At 41.8% G+C, this 20,062-nt stretch overlaps 1 protein-coding gene across 5 annotated transcripts in view; it reads right to left on the bottom strand.

The window, feature by feature from the left end:
* Window positions 1-20,062, bottom strand: part of ORC1 (origin recognition complex subunit 1) — a 29,800-nt gene that overhangs the window by 9,338 nt on the left and 400 nt on the right. For 2 of the 5 annotated variants that reach the window (XM_072772102.1, XM_072772106.1), the window contains exons 2-13: window positions 19,640-19,793; window positions 16,299-16,402; window positions 14,364-14,463; window positions 13,614-13,741; window positions 11,619-11,797; window positions 10,132-10,450; window positions 5,994-6,363; window positions 4,591-4,695; window positions 3,624-3,819; window positions 1,335-1,432; window positions 626-727; window positions 24-195 (exon numbers count right to left, since the gene is read on the bottom strand). In XM_072772102.1, coding sequence (XP_072628203.1) covers window positions 24-195; window positions 626-727; window positions 1,335-1,432; window positions 3,624-3,819; window positions 4,591-4,695; window positions 5,994-6,363; window positions 10,132-10,450; window positions 11,619-11,797; window positions 13,614-13,741; window positions 14,364-14,458 — 1,764 coding nt within the window. In that variant the 5' untranslated portion in view covers window positions 14,459-14,463; window positions 16,299-16,402; window positions 19,640-19,793. Of the gene's footprint in view, window positions 1-23; window positions 196-625; window positions 728-1,334; window positions 1,433-3,623; window positions 3,820-4,590; window positions 4,696-5,993; window positions 6,364-10,131; window positions 10,451-11,618; window positions 11,798-13,613; window positions 13,742-14,363; window positions 14,464-14,819; window positions 14,909-16,298; window positions 16,403-18,641; window positions 18,663-19,639; window positions 19,794-20,062 lie in introns of those variants that run through there. The other 3 variants (XM_072772103.1, XM_072772107.1, XM_072772105.1) reach the window with 3 other exon arrangements.

Here is a 20,062-nt window from a genome sequence, read left to right as displayed (position 1 = left end):
AAAATTCAAATAGCTTTACTCACCTGTAAGATTTGCACATAGACTTGATGTGGCTCTGTCAATTTCATGCCATTGACCTCGATGTATTGAAAGGGAGGAACATCATTTGCCTTGGCTGCCTGCTGCAGGCAGCGTATCACCTCGTGAACAGTGGCAGTTTTCCCTGTCCCGGGGACCCCAGAGATGTACATGCACCTATGGCAAGAAGGGAAGACCTGTGGGCTAAGTCTGTGCCGGCTGCCTCACAGTAGCACCAGTGAGAGGTGTGGGGACGTGTGCCAAAGGAAGGGCCCAGACCCCTGATATGTGGAGGTGGAGGTAGTAAGCCATCCTTGGAGGCTAGTCAGAGCAAGACATAACCATGTCTTGTCATAGAATCATTCCTTCTACACAAGCAATACTGTATGCAAAGAAGACCAGTTTCATTTTCTCTGAAAAACAGAATTTTTCCTCCTAGAGAACTAGTTTGACAAAAACTGCTCTAGAAGCCTTCAGGCTTCAGTAACAATTTTGCCTGTTCTCCTGACACTGGGGAAAGACCAGTTGGTTAAACTGTGACACCTGAGGTAGTATGCTAGCAGGGGCCTTCTCCCCAGATCGTCCCGTCTGCCTCAGCATGACTCACCCTCCTGTATGGTCAAGGAGTTTGCTTTCCACAAAGTTGTAGATGTTTTGGAATTCCTGTTCCCGACAGGGAAGAGACTCAGGTACAGCAGAAACATGCAGCCTATGATCCGTGGCACATAAGGGAAAATGAAGATATCAGAAACATTTCACCATCTCCTTGGTAACAAATGGCTTATTTTATTGTGTAGTCTCTATATGAAACTTCAATCATAAATCCACAGGAATGCCTTCATTCTCAAATCTCTACATTTGGCCTCATAAGCCCTTTCTCCACCCAAATTACTCAACTGATAGGTTCTAACCAAGGGTACATGTTACCCAGGGAGCTTTCCTAAATTATAGTGGACCTTATCCCACAAGGGATTCTGATTTACTTGTTTGCTGGGAGGATCATGGCTTATATATTCTGAGAAAGTTCCCGCATAGGTCTAAAGGGTGCCATCATGGAGAAGCGGTGTTCTGACTCACCGGCCACCTTCTATCATTGAGCAAATGGTGGCAGTAGTCTGGAAGGTTACTCCTTCGAAAACATGTCCCCACTATCCCACTCAGACAACGCTTTAAAGGTTTCTTCTCTCTAAACACACATATTCATTTTACTCTCTACCTTCATGACGTATACGAATGACTACAAATTACTTGTTTGACGTGAATGAAAGCAGAGACCCATTTCTGCCTATCTAAAAGGGGCCCACGAGCAGTGTCACCTCAGCCGGGCCTCCTCCAGCACACTGGCTGGCTCCTGGGCAGCCAGGTTTCGGCTGCGGATCTGGGGAGTGGCATGACGTGGCGTATGAGGCTTGGGCTGTAGTCAAAAAAAGAGAACATATTTCAGAAGGAAAAAACCCAAAGCAAAAACACCATTTAGGACAAATCAGCAACTCTGATTCATGATAATATGGCAGGAGAAGTGGTGGATCTCTTAGTCCCTTTCTCTCTCACATTAGGTATGCTGTTCACAGGCCAAACACAATTTCTTTTTTCTCATTTATACACAATATCGGAATTTGAAAAACATGTCAATCTGAGTAAAGAATGAAATACTATTTAAAAGTAACATTTTCCTGAAAGACAAGAAATGATTAAGAAATCCTAATTACTCTGTCCTATACACAGTAAGGTAGGAGGTATAAACCTAGTTTTTGAGTCCTATGTTTCTCCTTTAGACTCATTTGAAAATATGGTCAAACTTTAGTTCAGGACTTCCATAATCCAGACTGGTAGAGACTTCACCAGATTTTTCAACTCCAAACCCCCAGGTCACTGTTCAGTGTAGGCTAACAGCCCTACTCTCTTTTCTTCCTTGCTACTGGCAGCGCACAGGTCTCCTACGGTACCTTCTTGGTCTTCCCACAAAGCACTCCCTTCCAAGGAGGCCTTTCCCTTATCCACCCTCTGATTTCCACCAGGCAGTGAAGTAGGAACAATCTCTCCAACTCTTACTCAGGCAGAAAGTGCTTAGATCCTAACACTTTTACAACCATTAACTTGGAGGTAATAAGAAAGGAGTACCAAAACCTCGCTGAGAAAGTAAAAAAAAAAACCTTGGTTCCCGCCCCCCCCCCCCCCAAAAAAAAACCTTGGTGGACTTCTGACTTTTTTATTATGCTAAAGATGCCTTCACACTCTAATATCCCTTTTCTGGGTAGGACCCAGCAGACGCAATCAGAACCTTGTGGGCTGTTTGCATAATGAGAAACCCCAGGTTAAGACTACCTCTAATCCAAAGGTGAAGTATTTGACTTCCTTCCCTGGAGGTCTTTTTTGACTTCAGCCCAAGCACAATCACCTTTTTCTTGATATGGAAAGATGGAGATCAGCTGTAGACAAAATCTCCTAAATAGGCATTTCCTAAAAACAATTTGCTCCATTCAATGAGAAGAGTTTCCTGATCAAAGACTCTTGGAAGGCCACAATAACATTAATAAATTTATGGCCTTGAGAAGTCCTATGACAATGAACCAATTTAACTGTGTAATCCAAACATTTCTCCAACATATTTGAACATGGGAAGACCCTCTTTTAATAGCTTTTAACATTCTGCTAAAATTCCACAGGAAGCAGAAGAGATGGCCATTTACCTTTTCCAACTTCCTTTACACAACACATTTCCAACACCTCAGTAGTACTCCTATTTCTCAGGTCAATCAAGTGGCACAACAAAAACATTACATAGCCCAGTAGCCCTGGACTCCAGACTTGATACCCACTGAGCACTTGAAAGAGGACTTCACTGCCATTTTGACCTTAGACTATACTTTCTGATTTAGTTCTTCTTTCTAACTTATCTCTTTATGTGGGCAACACATCCCTTGATGGGAACTGAAACTACCCCTCAAGCTATAACCACCACCCTGACAAAAGCAAGACCTCCCCTCCGCAGGTCAGGCCCCATGATAATCACTGACCTGACTTTACTGCCCACTAGCATGTACCCACTCACCTTTGTCCCACATTTTTCTGGTAGACATCTACATGTGTTTTCAGCACTTCGGAGACAGACTTTGAGATGCTAGTCTGCTCTCTTCCCCGTGGTGGCTTCACTGAAATAAACTCCTTTCTGGTTTCACCCCCACTGGTCTCTCTGCTTTTGGACTTTGTCAGTGTCAAGTAGCCAAACCTGGTCTGCTCAGGACCCCTGGAGCCAGGTGCTCTTGCCCCTGCATCCCCTGATTACACAAAAAGCACTCTGCTAGGTTTGTGGGGAATGCAAAGATGAGGAGCCAGGTCTCATCCCTCCCTCAGGAAGTCTGTCTCTTGGCTATTTGGCTCTGTATCTTAAAAGGAACTCGGATTCAAAATCATTGTCTACTGAATTCATGTTCAGTCCTAGGGTTCACGAAGATCTTTTCCTCTATGAATATTCCAAGTGGAATAACTTTGAGCATGATAGACGCCCTCAGAATCCAGCTGTTACTACTGTGTGACCTCAGCCACCACAATTTTAAAATTGAGAGAAGGATCCTTCCCTGCAAACAAACCTAAAAGAGCCTTACGGTTTTCTTTGGTGTCTTTGAGGGGGTCTGTAAGGATGACTTCATGGACGAGCTTGGGTCCCTGGACACCCTGCTGGATGTTCTCCCTCGAAGGGGTGGTGTAGAAGTCTCTTCCTCCTCACTGCTAGAGTCTGAAATCTCTGCTGCTGGCAGAAACTCATCCTCTTCTTGGTTACTTATACTATTACCTAAAAACCTGAATGGTGGGACACATTATTTCTGATATTCAGTGTCTAAATAAAAAGCTCGCTAATAGGTCACTGTGGACTAGAGATATAGTCTTTCCTGCAACCAAGTAATATAGGATATGCTCTGCTTCTTGGGCCCTTGTTACTGTGATGCTCTGCTAAGGGCTTTAATTTTATTATCTTATTAACTCCTTCAACAACCTTGTGACTTGTATATTATTATTCCCATTTTATAGAAGAGTAAACTGAGGCTTAGAAAAGTGAAGTAAGGGATCCCTGGGTGGCTCGGCAGTTTGGCACCTGCCTTCGGCCCGGGGTGTGATCCTGGGGTCCTGGGATTGAGTCCCGAGTCGGGCTCCCTGCATGGAGCCTGCTTCTCCCTCTGCCTGTGTCCCTGCACCCCCCCACACACAATGAATAAATAAATATTAAAAAAAAAAAAAAAAGAAAAGTGAAGTAACCCTTCCAAGGTTACATAGTATGACAAAGCTCAGGTTTAAATCCAAGTTGCAGAATCAAAGTTCATGCTTTTAGGCACTCCACTAACAGCCTTACTGGGTATGAAAATAAGGGCTCCTGGGACGCCCCCCTGAACCCAGGGCAGCATTTCCTGCTCCTTTCAAACTATGAATTAACACAATCCCACACATACTAAGTAAAGGCAAATTTAATGGAATAGCAAATAACAAACAAGCAATACAGGAGGCTTTAAGAAATGAGATGATAGATAGCATAGATGGCAGTGACAAACATTTTCTGCCTGCTTAGAACAGTCTTACCGAAGCTGCTGCCTAATCCGATTCAAAGTCAAGAAAGAACTTTTTCTACGGATCCGATGCGAGGTAGAGGTAGTTTCATCCTGAGCTTCTGGTTCTTCTGCCTCCCTGCAAGATATCACAGCAAGATTACAAGAAACAGTTTTGGGTACTAGAAATCAGCAGCAGGCGCCAGCAGTGGTCAGTGGCCTGACTGGCTCCTCTTCTTTTACAGCTACTTTGGAAGGAATTAATCACACTTTGCCAAAAAGTTTATAATTGAAGCCTAACTCAAAACCGAAGATAAGGGGATCCCTGGGTGGTTCAGTGGTTTGGCGCCTGCCTTCGGCCCAGGGCATGACTCTGGAGTTCCGGGATCGAGTCCCATGATCAAGTCCCGCATCAGGCTTCCTGTATGGAGCCTGCTCCTCCCTCTGACTGTGTCTCTGCCTCTCTCTCTCTGTGTCTCTCATGAATAAATAAATAATATCTTAAAAAAAAAAAAAAGAAAAGATAAAAGTTTGCCTGAAGCTTATCATTGAAATCAGACTTATGCTAGGCAGAGCTTCTCGTCCTCTTTCATTTCTGAGCCATTGATGCATTTACCGTCCAGGCTCAAGGTGAGCAGAAATGCAGCTATATATTCAATACAAAGCATTTACCAAGCAAACCCAATATATACCAGGTACTGGAGTAGTTTCTGAGCAGGAAATATGGCAATGTGTAATCTCTATTTGGTCATGACATTATTTGTGCAGCCCATTATTTATAAACATTGTCTCGTGTCAAACTGCAAAGTTTGTTCTAGGTGTATTATCTTCTTGTACTATATGTATTTGAGAATGGTTTCTAGTTTAAAAAAACAAAGAACATGGGCAGCCCAGGTGGCTCAGCGGTTTGGTGCCGACTTCTGCCCAGGGCATGATCTTGGAGACCCGGGATCGAGTCCCACGTCGGGCTCCCTGCATGGAGCCTGCTTGTCCCTCAGCCTGTGTTTTTGCCTCTCTCTCTCTCTGTGTGTCTCTCATGAATAAATAAATAAAATCTTAAAAATTAAAAAAAAAGAACAAAAACAGACAAAGAGAGTGAGTGTTAACATGTGGCAAAGAGCCACAGCAGGACTGTGAAGCATTCCAGGTTTGGGACATTATTTCCTAGAGCAGTGATTCCCCAAAGGACAGCCAAATATATCAGAATCATCCCAAGAGCATTTCCAAATGCAGATCCCTGGGCCTAACATTTGGAAATTGATTCAGTACATCTGGGAAGAGGCTCAGAAATCTATATTTTGGAAAGGTTCCTGGGTGATGCCACAACAATCAGATCTGAGACTTGCTGTTCTACCTTGAACAGCCATGTCCCACACATTGCACATCACATAAAAGATCTCAGTTTGCTCTGTGGGAGGTAGGCTAAGGCCCAGTCACCTCTTTTTGATGTTTTTTGGTGTCAGAATCACGGAAGGCACCACCGAGGATGGCCAGCCCCTGTAGATAGGCTTAAGTGTTCTTTCCTCAATAATCTCCATGGTATTCAAAGCTGGGACTCGGGTTCTCAGGATTCTCTGACAGTCAGGTGATGCCTTCTTGTCATTCCTGGCACATGAGCTGTGAATCTCTCCAGTTTTCTGTGGAGTTTTCAGAGCTGGAGACAAGGTATGAAGTTCATCAGGCTGAGACCTCTTAGTAGGTGAGGTGATCTCAGATAAGGCCACTTTTCTTTTACTTCTTCCGGGAGAATCCAACAAGGCCCCTGAATTCTGCTGGGAAATCCTAGTGCTAGGTGTCCTAGGGAAACCTAATCCCAAAAGAAATTACCACGGACAATGCATGAATTTTATAATAAGCACTAATATACAACCTCAATCTCATTATAGCTAAATTCATCCACTGAAGTTTTACAAAGATAGGAGTTAAAAAAATATATATGTATATGTATACATACACACACACACACACACCGCTGTCCATGTATATAAATATATATACTTTTTTTTCAAAGGCTTGCTGCCTCATTGTATTTTAGGGGCCAGTTACTTTATTATTATTATTTTTGAGTGCACCTGTGCACACACAGAGGGAGAGTGCAGAGCGAGCGAGAATCTTAAGCAGGTTCTATACTTATTGCAGAGCCCGATGCAAGGCTTGATCTCCTGACTCTGAGATCACGACTTGAGCTGAAATCAAGAGTCAGACACTTAACTGACTGAGCCATCTAGATGCCCTATGAGTTGCCCATATTTTTAATCACTCCATGCTTTCTTTCCCCAGGCTAGCTAGCTCTCATAATTTTTCATGTCTTCTAAATTCCATAGGTGATTTTACTAGTTAGAACCATAGGTCAGCTGTTAAATCAGCTTTTGTGGATAAATGTTCAGAAGTTCCCTGAAGTAAAAACTTCCCAAAAGACTGATTCTTAACCAGAGGTGATTCTGCAAGCCCTCAGGCCCCATTTAACAGCATTTGAAAAAATTTCTATCAGTGGCTCGACTGAGTAACAATAAGACCTAGATTCTTCCTAAGTCAGATTCTATCTACACAAACATAGAGAGGAGGTGGATCACTGGAGGCAATCAAATGGGTTCCGTGAATACACAGACCCACACCTGGATTTGCTTCCCTCTTACCATAAGGCACCAGGAACCCAGCCATTCATTCAGATATCAATGGAGCTGCAAAAATGACAGAGTACATGCCAGGTGATAGGAGAAAACAAACACTGAATGAGACTCAATCCTGGTCCCCATCCATAAGACACTCTAGTATAACAGGGGAGATGATACACATAATTGCCTGTAATTTGAAGTAAAAGTGTCCTTGAGCACCTAAGTTCCAATATGGCTGTTGAGATAGACCTTGAAAAAAGGCAAGATTTCAACAGAGATGAAAGGGGAGGAAAAGGAACTAGAGGGAGAATAAATGAGATCGATGTGAGTAAAGGCAACAAGGCAGGAAAGTACTGGGCACAGAGATGTTCACTTTAGTCACAGTCCATGGCTATGTTGGGATTAGCTGCAGATAAAGTGCAGGAAGTTATCTAGCACCTGTGTGGTGAATACGAGGGTAACTTATATCTAGATCAATATAAAAATGTTCCAGTGTCCTGGTCTCCCTCATATACTTCATTTTCCCCTATTAAAAACAATCCAGGGGTACCTGGGTGGCTCAGTGGTTGAGTGTCTGCCTTCAGCCCAGGGCGTGATCCTGGAAACCCGGGATCGAGTCCCACATCGGGCTCCCTGTGTGGAGCCTGCTTCTCCCTCTGCCTGTGTCTCTGCCTCTCTCTCTCTCTGTCTCTCATGAGTAAATAAATAAAATCTTTAAAAAAAAAAATCAAAAATTTTTTCATATTCTCTCTCCTCTAATTATATAATTATGTCAAGTCCAGATTTCTTACCCTAACTGTCAAGGTTCTGCAAAATCAATAGTCAAGGGGCACCTGGTTGGGTCAGTCAGTGAAATGTTTGCCTTCGGTTCAGGTCACGATCCTAGGGTCCTGGGATAGAGCCCCCATGTTGGACACCCAGCTCAGCAGGGAGTCTGTTTCTCCCTTCCCCTACCTGGCTCAAACTCTCTCTCACTCACTCTCTCAAATAAATATTTTTTAAAAAATATCAAAAAATACTGCCATTTATTTCTAAATGATGTTACCAATTATCATCCTGTTATGTGTCATTAGTCCTTCTGAATCCTTTGCATATGTGCCAGGTTGGCTAAGTATAAGTTATCTGTATTCTTGATAGCTCCTTAATATAGTGAATACTTAGGAGCTTAACATAAACATGTAAAACATTTGGGAAATTCCAAAAGATTACTAAACAAATAACTGATACACTGTGTGTGTATCAGGATTGCTCCTGGGAGCCAGAACTCTTCTTGAAGAAGGGAAATACAACAATGGAAAATGGGAAGGAGGGGAAGAACCCTGTGGTACAGATTAGAAGTATTGGTATGGGCAGCCTGAGTGGCTCAGCAGTTTAGCGCCACCTTCGGCCCGGGGCGTGATCCTGGAATCCTGGGATCGAGTCCCACATCGGGCTCCCTGCATGGAGCCTGCCTCTCTCTCTCTCTATTTGTGTCTTTCATGAATAAATAAATAAAATTTAAAAAAAAAAAAAAAAAAAAGACAAGTATTGGTGAGGATATGGGAAAAAAGGAACCTTCATGCACTGTTGGTGAGAATGTAAATTGGTAATAACCACTATGGAAAACAGTATGGAGGCTCCTCAAAAAATTAAATACAATCTGGCAATTGTACTTTTGTATACTTATCTGACGAAAATGAAAACACTAACTTGAAAAAATAGATGCACTGCCATGCAGGCATTATACACAATAGCCAAAATATGGAAGCAGCATGAAGTGTCCGTTAATGAATGAATGGATAAAGATACATACACACACACACACACACACACACAGAGGAATATTTTTCAGCCAAAAAAGGAATAAAATCCTACCATTTGCAACAACATGAATGGACCTTGAGGGCATTACACTAAGTAAATCAGAGAAAGACAAATACTGTATGATCTCACTTATATGTGGAATCTAAATTTTAAATAAAAAAACAAAAAAACCAAACTCATAGATATAGAGAACAGATAGGTAGTCACCAGTCAGGGTGGGTGAAATGGCTGAAGGAGGTCAAAATGTACTAACTTGCAGTTACAAAGTAAATAAGTCATAAGGATATAGTGTATGTGGAGGTATAGTGGCAACTATAGTTAAGAATACTGTTATTGCATATCTGAAAGTTGCTATGAGAGTAAATCCTAAAAGTTCTCACCTCAGGAAAATAATATTTGTAAACATGTATGATGATACATATAAACAACTCATTAGGTTACATACCTGAAACTAATAACATGCTGTACGTTAGTTATACCTCAATCTTTTTTAAAAAAAGAAATTTTGACGCCGCAACATGGATGGTCCTTGAGGACACTGTGCCAACTTAAATGAGTCAGAAAAGGATACGTTCTGTATGATTCCACTTAAATGAGGTACCTTAAAATAGTCAAATTCAGGAAAAGAAAATGAGGGATCTTGGGAGCCTGGGTGGCTCAGCAGTTGAGCGTCTGTCTTCGGCTCAGGGTGTGATCCAGGTCCAGGGATCGAGTCCCTCATCAGGCTCCCTGGAAGAAGCCTGCTTCTCCCTCTGCCTGTCTCTGCCTCTCTGTGTCTCTCATGAATAAATGAATAAAATTTAAAAAAAAAAGAAAAGAAAAGAAAAGAAAATGAGGTATCTAGAGTAGTCAAATCCAGAATGGTGGTGGTTGCTCAAGGATGGGGGATGGAGAAATGGGAAGTTATGACCTATTGGTTATAGAGTTTCAGTTTCAGATGATGGGGATGGCTGTACAAAAACATGAATGTATTCAATGTCACTAACTGTACACTTAAAAATGACTAAAGTGGTAAATTTTATGTTATGTGTATTTCAACATGTATCCACTCAGTACCTGGCCCACTGCTGCACTAATTCGATACTGTAGCAGGAGTACATATTTTATCATATTCCTATAGTCTCAATATTCCCCACTGTGACTCATCTCACACTTACCACTGAGTTCCAGTCTCTTCTTTGCCCTTGGGGTGGCAGGATGGGAAGGAGTTGGGCGAGATTTGGAGGTAGAGTGCCTTGATTCAATCCTTTTGATATCATGCTCTGCTCTGGTCCAAGAAGGGCTTCTTACGGCCTTAGTCTTGGCTCCCACAGGCTTCTGGCACCTAGGACTGCATTCTCGTAGCTTATCAAACTCTGCAAATAATTCTGAGGATAGTGGTCTGAATGTCTTCTCATTCCAAGATAGTTTCACAAAGAGTGTCTCCTCATTTTTCAGATCCATAGGTATCACCTCATCTGGGCCCAAAGCTACTACCTGTATATAAGAAGTATAGATGAACAGGAAGAAATGAGAACCAAATGAGCCAAGGGATGCTTCATGAGAGCTATGATTAAATAGCATTCACATCTGCATCCTTACCCAGAATGTCACTCTTCCAAACTAAAGAGGCACAGACATGGCATAGCATCTTTCCAGGCTTTTAGCTATAGGGTATGATATCCAGTCCAATCTATTCACTCATGCCAAATTTCCCCACAACAACTTCTCTAAGCATGCTCCCCTGCTCAAGGCTATAATGGCTCCCTGCTACAGCAAGATTTGATTATTAAACTGCTTTTTGGTACCTTCTAAAATCTGGCCCCACTTTACTTCCTGAGTGCTTAGTACTCTTCCCAATGGCCTTCCATCACTCCCAGCTGAGCTTGGCTTATCACAGTCCTGCTCAGCCTTCCCACCCCATCATGCTCCTGCCTTTCTTTCTCTGCCTTTCTAAATCCACCCATTTTGCTGCTTCAACTTCTATATCTGCCTTTCAATCCTTTACTCATTTAACTCAGAGACAAATTATCTTGAGGCATATGTTATGCTGGGCTCATAGACTGGAAAAATCTGACTATGGTCATGCCAGACCTAAGTCTCTCTGCTCTACCATTAAACTAAACTTGGGACCATCTTCATATCATGATATAATCCCCTATTTGGGGGGCCTGAAGTAGCTCAGGAAATAACCTGTATCTTAGTCTCTAAACCAGTGTCTCCATTCAACCTTCAGCTCATTAGAACCTGATTCATCACAAAATCCCATAATACAAATTTGGTCTTAGCAACTAACACTCTTTGTACTGATCTACTCAAGGTGAAGTCCTCATTTAAGTAAGTGTATCCAGCCTTAAAATGCTTTATGCCTGCCACATTCACAGCTAAATATAATTTCCCACTGAGATACATATGCTAATTCCTGCTTATCCCTCAGGTCACAACCTAAATGTCACTTCCTCCAGGAGGCTCCTAACACATGGAAAGTGCTCTCAATAAATATTTATTGAGATGAAGTAGGTAGCAAGCAGAAGAGACAACAAACAGGAAAAAAATTTATTTCCATGGCATAAGTTAGAGCCAGGAATATTTTTGAGGTCATGCAGTTTAGGAGGCAGCCAGAAATAAGCTCCAAGATAGAAGTGAGTATCGAGACATCACCTACCTGCACCCGGCCAATGATGGTCTCAGCATTAATGTTGCTGTTACAGGCAGGGTAATCATACCAGAATATCTCCTGTGCAGCAGGCTTCCGTCCCAGCAAATGCCGTTTACTGACAGGAACTTCACAGAATCGGATAAACCACTGTACTCGAGCACATTTCTTAGAATGAGGTTCAGAATCTACGAGGCATAGGTGAAAAAGAGAGGTGTAAGAAAATGCAAGAACATTTTATTAAGGACTTCTCGTGTGCCAGACACTATGCTAAGCACCTGATAATACGTGATTAACATATTATTTTTAATCCTTATATTAACCCTGTAAGGTAGGTACTATGGCTATCTCCCTTTCACAGGCAAAGTAATCAAGTTACAGAGAACATAGATAATTTGTCAAAGGTCACAGGACCAACCAGCAGCAATCTGACTCTCCCCAGCATCCATGTCCTTTTCACTTTGCTCCACTTCCTAATGAGGCTATCAGTCATCAGAGAAGTTACAAAAGGCATCTGAGAGGAAAAATTCTAATCACAGGCACTGAACAAATCTTGCAAATCAGTGATCATAAAGAAGCTACCAAAAAGCAGCAAAACAAAAAACCTGGCAAAAATTTGAGCATCAGCCACTGAAGTTACTTCTCACAAACATATGCTTACAATTCTTAGCTTTATCTTTACAATAATACCATTAACATCACTCTGTACCAGCATTAGATCACTTAGACCTAAGTATTCATTAGTGCCACCATCATCATCACCTCTTCTCTTCCCCAGCTCTCTCCAGAGAAAGACTCCAGCCATCCAAACATTCCAAAATCTATACCACAGGCCTAAACCTCAAATACAAAAGCCCACAGTGCTGATGTGCTCCCCCTGGTGGATGTTGTTTGATGAGGTTTTCCTCCATATTTGTCAAATACCCTTTCCATCTCTGTGATATAAAACATCTTTATCCACTCACCCTATCAGTTCCTTCTTGTAGGCATACAAACTGCCCCAGGAATTACTATCATGTCATCCCTCTTCTAGCTGTTGGAAGACAAACTTTTGTGTAGTTTCCATTGTTATCTTCCTTCTTAGCGCTTCATTTAGAACTCTGTCCGATTCCCACCTTTCTGCACTCTTTGCTTTGCAAAGGGTTAAAAGCTTAGAAAATTGGTTAAGGACTATGAATGCAGACAGGCAAGCTGTATCTTCCCTTTTGTTCCTCCAGCATTAGGGGCAGTAATGGCTTTCAGCACTTACTGATCTCTGGGAAATATCATCTTTTGTTCTCGCCTTTTCAACACTATACACAGATCACTATGGGTAAAATACCTAAAGTGTTTTTGTGCTCCTAACTGAACATCAGCTGATATACCTTCCCAATCCAGCTTACTTATTCCATTGTAAAAGTTATACCTGTGAGGCACCTGGGTGACTCAGTGGTTGAGGGTCTGCCTTCAGCTCAGGTCGTGATCCCAGGGTCCTGGGATCGAATACCGCATCAGGCTCCCCACCAGGAGGCTGCTTTTCCCTCTGCCTATGTCTCTGCCTCTCTCTGTGTGTCTCTCACAAATAAATCTTTAAAAAATATTTTTTAAATCTTTAAAAAACGTACACTTGCAAAATTTACCACTACCTTCCTCATGCTAAAATTAAAACACAAGTCTGTATTATAGTGTAAATCACCTATTTTTTTCTTCCCCCTTTCCCTGAATTCATCCTTTGTCCATTCCAAAAATCCTGCCTTACTGACCATTTTAACCTACTCTTAAAAATAATGGAAAAGCTAAATTCTTGAACCCCCCCATCCCATTTTTACCCAATACTGCTCTAGTGAGTAAAGAAGTTTACTAGATATGAGGGTACAGCCAGTGCTTAAATGACTCCCCCCCCTCCCCAGAATCTAAGGCTCACACCCTCTATGATGCCGTGAACAGAGAAATCAGCAATCAGAAATCTTGCAGCTCCCAATTGTTCATGATAAGGAATGGTTTTCATTCCAGCCCCAAACTCACCATCTTCAAACAACTCAACCAGTTTAGCAACATATGGATTTTCATCATCATCCCCTTCAATCAACACGAACTGTCCAACTTGGATGTGAATCTCAGTCAGACCACCTTCTATTTTGACACTCATTTCTCTAGGAAGGAGAGAAACATGTTAGGAAATCACTTAGGGTGGGCCAAGGACTTCAGACCCTCCGGGGAGATGAAAATGCTCTCTAATTGGAAAATCTCCTAGTTTCTCTCTGATAACCAAGTCTCCTACTAGGAAACCAATTCACCCATAAAGTAATATGCAAGAGGAAATGAAATGGGTTGAATGAATTGTTTTGGTGTGAATGATTAATCCAGAGGCCTTACTGTGAACCCTAACCTCTCAGTTATTGACAAAGAAAGGCTTCCCAAAGCATGAAAGCTGTCCAATAACAGATCAAAATTTTCAGAGACCTCTAGGGCTGAGAGGACATAGAAACAATATCGAATCCTGCCCTGTTATCATGCAGAAATACACAGAGCCCACTTTAAATAAATATAGCATCATCATATATACCAAATTTTATTAACTTGACATGTCTTTCTCTATCAATGCTATATTTATGATATCATCTTGCATCAAATAAAACCCCTCCTTATAATCCATCCATATTTATTGTCCCTCAATTCTCCATCTGTAGTAACTAGAACAGGATGGATACAAATAACAGTTTAGTGTGGAGAAGCTATTATTTCCAGTACAACCAACAGAGTCCAGTCACTCACTTGTAGCTGTGGTAGTGTAGTTTTGGATTCAAAAATGGCTTGCCAACCCACGAATAAGTCTGTCTGGTCCTCAGCCTTGTAGAGTAGCACGCCATGGCTCCTGTATAAAAGTCACGAACTCTGAGTTAACATGACAATGCTCTGATGGATTCTAGCACACAGTCCCTGCCTTCAGTGAGTTCAACCTTCTCTTTTGCCCTGCAGGCTCCATGCAGGAAGCCCGATGTGGGACTCGATCCTGGGACCCCGGGGTCACAACCAGAGCCAAAGGCAGACACTCAACCACTGAGCCACCCAGTGCCCCCCTACAGGGGTTTTCTGAACTGAACACTGGATAGTAAGTAGCTATTGATAAGATAAAATTAAATAAGGGATTCCAAGGAATAGAGGCAAAAACATGTAAGAGGCATTTAAGGGAAAAGCAATGGGTCTTATCAAGTATATCATTACACTTACATTAAAGACGAAAATAAAACCAATCTGGCAGTTGAAAGGGGTATTTTCCTTTACAGCTGACAGGCCCTAGTAATAAGTAGTATGAATAGCTGAAAAGAAATGCTTATATTAGGGGGATCCCTGGTTGGCTCAGCAGTTTAGCACCTGCCTAGCACCTGCCTTTGGCCCAGGGCGCGATCCTGGAGTCCCGGGATCGAGTCCCACGTCAGGCTCCTAGCATGGAGCCTGCTTCTCCCTCCTCCTGTGTCTCTGCCTCTCTCTCTCTCTCTCTCTCTCTCTCTCTCTCTCTCTCTCTGTGTGTGTCTATCATAAACAAATAAATATTAAAAAAAAAAAAAAGAAATGCTTATATTAAAGTATATGGGGAAAAAAAGAAACACTTTTACTGACAAAGAAATGTAAATGAAAAATCCAAGCATATCTGACAATCCTCTTTACAATTTGAAAACGGTAATCCAGGGACCTCGGTGGCTCAGTGTTGAGTTTCTGCCTTTGACTCAGGTCATGATCCCAGGGTCCCAGGATCAAGTTCTGCATCAGGCTCTCCATAGGGAGCCTGCTTCTCCCTTTGCCTATGTCTCTGCCTCTCTCATGAATAAATAAAATCTTAAAAAAAAAGAAAAGAAAAAGAAAGCTGCAATCCATTAGTCCTAATAATAATGACAATCTATTAAGTCTAAGTAATTAAGATAAATCTTTCTTCTAAATTTAATGCTGTTTTTATGGAGCTAAAATTTGACAAAACCGGGGTTAAAAAATATTTTCTTTAATCTGACAGAATTACTCTAAATTACTGATAGACGGATTAACAATTTCAATCTGTGTTGAAAGATAATTTTTTTAAAAATTTTATTTATTTATTCATGAGAGACAGAGAGAGAGAGAGAGAGAGAGAGAGAGAGAGGCAGAGACACAGGCAGAGGGAGAAGCAGGCTCCATGCAGGGAGCCTGACGTGGGACTTGATCCCGAGTCTCCAGGATCAGGCCCTGGGCGGAAGGCGGTGCTAAACTGCTGAGCCACCTGGGCTGCCCCAAAACAAGAGATTTTTAATAGCTTACTGACATCCTGATTAAACAAGCTTCTGTCCTAAAGTTCAGTAGCATTATGTCCAATTTTCTACTTGGGAACATTCTGACCTATAAGATTTTCTGCTTTTAAAAAAGGTATTTTTTTAGTATACTTTGAAGAAACTAATTAACAAAAAGATACTAAGTCCTTAGTAAATACACAGCTTACAGATGATGCTTAAATGATTACTTTGAAGAACATTAAGAGTACCATACAGTTCACAACATGGTAGTATTAAAATTAATCTAATTTTAATTAAGTACATCACAGAAATGAACAAACAGCTAGCAAAATTCATGAGTAAAAACAAGTAGAAGATTTGTGCTCAAGTAAAAAATAAATTTGGATTCATTATATCCAATAAGCTTTTGGTAAAAATTAGTTAAAAGTGTTCGAGGACACTAACTCACCTTATGACAGATACTCCTTTCTTTTAGTGGATGATCTAACACCGAACTATCAGAAGTAAACCTGGAATTTTTCACCTTTCCACAATGCAATCAGGCAAAATAGGCTATGAGAGAACAAAAGGTCCAAGTCAATTACAGGTCTCACTAAACACTGCTGTTAAAAAAATAAATAAATAAATAAAACTGGAATATCACTGAGAGTACTTTGTAGCAAACTGGTTATATCCCAGAAAACTTTCTACAATTCCTGAATAATCTAATGTAGGACAAATGGCTTGATTTGTCACTTTGACTATGATACCTGACCACACTGAAACAATCATCTCATTTTTTCAAACCCCAAATTGGTAAACAGGACCATACCTACCTACCAGGTACTCCTGTATACCTAAGAGAATCAACTCCATGCTCTCAAATCTTTAAAATCCGGACGATATTTAAGCTTACTAAAGTGGGTATCCTCCTTCAAAAACCAATCCAAGATAAAATTTAACATTTTTTTTCTAGGAGATCATGAGCTGTGTTCAGTGAGATCAGAATATGGACGCATATGTACAAGAGTGGGTGATTTACCCTACGCTGAACAGGCAGGGATATTGGATGAAAGAAGATTGGATTTGGACATAAACCCTGCCTCACTCTGGTCTATCACTCTGTTCTAGGACTGCTTTCCGAAACCTCAAATAGACCAACGTTGTTGGTGCCCCAGACGTATTACACCATTGTTGTTCTCTCTTCTTGCATATCTTCTCAGGGATGGCTCAAGTCTCAACCCCAATAGAATTTTCTCAGGCCTTCAGTGATACTCAATGGAAATTTACCCTCCCACCACCTTATACTATCCCGCAGGGCCATGTTCCATTATATCACCCTATGATCAGGGATCCCTGGGTGGCGCAGCGGTTTGGCGCCTGCCTTTGGCCCAGGGCGCGATCCTGGAGACCCGGGATCGAATCCCACATCGGGCTCCCGGTGCATGGAGCCTGCTTCTCCCTCTGCCTGTGTCTCTGTCTCATTCTCTCTCTCTCTCTATGACTATCATAAATAAAAAAATTTAAAAAAAAATTTATATCACCCTATGATCAAAGCAATAAGCATTATATTACTTCCTTATTTATTGTATGTCCTACATTAGAATGCTAACTTCCAAAAAGCAGAGATCTTGGAACCTTGTCTATCTTGTTCATAACTGCATTCCCAGAGCCTCAGTTAGGACTTGGCACAAAATAGGTGAATGAATGAACGAAAAAACAATCTGGTTTTAACAATCATTAGGACAGGGATGCCTAGGTGGCTCAGGGGTTGAGCATCTATCTGCCTTTGGCTTAGGGAGTGATCCTGGGATCAAGGCCCGCATGGGGCTCTCTACAGGGAGCCTGCTTCTTCCTCTGTCTGTCTCTGCCTCTCTCTGTGTCTCTCTCATGAATAAATAAAATCTTTAAAAATAAATAAACAAACAAACAAACAAACAAATAAATAAAAATCCTTAGGACAGTACCAAGTGTGTGTGGTAAGGACAGAACAGTCAGTCCTCATACACTGCTGGAAGGCGTGTAAATTGGTAAAACCACTTTGAAACATGGGCAACATCTAGTAAACTGAACATATGTACATCCTACGATTCAACAGTTCCAACACAATATACCCAACATAAAAACATACATACCGTCAAAAGACACAAACGAAAATGTTCATAGGAGCACTATACAGCAATGAAATCAAACCAACTACAACTGTACACATGGGAAAATCTCACAAAATAACAATGAGCCAAAGAAATCAGACACCATAAAAAATCATACTATAGGGATCCCTGGGTGGCGCAGCGGTTTGGCGCCTGCCTTTGGCCCAGGGCGCGATCCTGGAGACCGGGGATCGAATCCCACATCGGGCTCCCGGTGCATGGAGCCTGCTTCTCCCTCTGCCTGTGTCTCTGCCTCTCTCTCTCTCTCTCTCTCTCTCTCTCTGTGACTATCATAAATAAATGAAAATTGAAAAAAAAAAAATCATACTATATTGATTCCACTCACATAAAGTTTAAAAGTAGGTAAAAGTAACCTATGGCATTCCAAGTCTGAACAGAAGGTTACCTAAGTGACTGAAAGAGAGCCCAGAGGACAAGGGTAATGTTTCTGGGATGCTGGTCTTGTTTCTTGATCTGGAGGCTGGTTACACAGGTATGTTCTCTTTAAGAAAATTCATTGACCTGTACATTTATGATATGTGCACTTTTTGGTATATAGTTATTTTTTAATGAAAAGTTCAAAAAATTAACTGAGAATTCTTCAAAAGAGGCATCATAAGGATGTCAAGCCACTTTGTACTGTTATCCTACTTTCTTACCTTAGGACCCAGTATTTCATCTCACCCACCACCAGCAGAGAGAGATGATGAACGGGGTAGAAAGGCTTTGGCTTCTAGGAGATACCCCACCACAGGCTCTCAATGTTGGAGATACCAGAAATCTGGCACATACACACCACCAAGTGCAGGGTGCCACGCCCAAGGAAAACATAAGGGAGTTGCAGTAAGAGTGATAGCAGATATGTATTAAGCCAATATAAAAACTCTCTATATATTTATCTCATTTAATACTCAAAATAATCCTAAAACAATGCGAGTACATGCTAAGTGCACAGTAGACTCTCAATAATAAGTATGTGCTCAGTGAAAGGTAGGTGCTACAGCACTTCACGATTAACTTGTCCCAGTATCACACAGGTAGGGCAGACTTAATTTGCACCCTAAGCAGCCAGATTCCAATGACTCTAAACCACTTTACCTTACAACACCTGTGTGAAAGCAGGTACTGTTAATACATGCCTGAGAGGCCTTGCTTCAGGTGTGCTTACCACACTTACTAGCCACCAACTGAGAAGCCAAATGGACCTCAATTTCCTTACCCACAAAATGGTATGATAATAGAATCTCCCTTTAATTCAACCAATATTTATTAATCACCCACTGTGTGCCAGGCCCCATTCTAGGATTAAGTGAGAAAATGCAAAATGGCAAATTCACTTCCCCACTCCCTTAATCTCTTGCATTTATTTGTAAGAGACAGTGGATCTCTAAAAAAAAAAAAAAAAAGAAAGAAAGAAAAAGAACCTGATGTTAGGAAACTCGCGTACAATTCGCACAACATTTTGCATTTACTTTCAGGGAATTCATAAACCTTCTAACATCCACATATTGACCTCTGTTATGTTAAAAAGTATTGCAAAAAGACCTGGTACACCTTGCTCTCACTGTGGAAACCTCGGCGGGCCTTCACAGGTACTCCTAACAGCCGCGACGAGGGTACTATTTTTACAAACAACTAAAATCGAAAACTGACATACCTAATCACTTTAGTTTCGCAGACAGTAGCCCAGGATAAGAACTTCACATCTCATGCCTCGAAGTCTAGTGCTTTTCCAACTGTGAAAACAGAAGGCGCCTCTATTCCGGGCTAGACTAAAGTAGAAGTAAAGTTGGATTTCTTGGACTTCTTTCCTAGAAAGAAGGTGCATTAGAGGCCGGCAATTAGGAGCGGCTCGGGGGGGGGGGGGGGCTACTTGGGCAGGAGCGCAGGCCTCTTACAAAAAGCGACCTAGAGAAGTCTCTGGACTCAACTGCTACATCCGTAAAATGGGGCAGTAACTTCTGTCCCGCCTTCCCTGCGGCGCTTGGTTCGCGGTGGCTCAAAGGAGGGAAAGACGCAAAAGCTCCACAAGGGCAAAGCAGACAGGCGGCCCAGTTAAGACCACTTCTGAGAACCTCAG

Source organism: Canis lupus, chromosome 13 (genome assembly GCF_048164855.1).
Source record: "Canis lupus baileyi chromosome 13, mCanLup2.hap1, whole genome shotgun sequence".
NCBI classification, from domain to species: domain Eukaryota; kingdom Metazoa; phylum Chordata; class Mammalia; order Carnivora; family Canidae; genus Canis; species Canis lupus.
The sequence above is the reverse complement of the archived record's forward strand: the minus strand, read 5'-3'. Positions and strand labels throughout refer to the sequence as shown.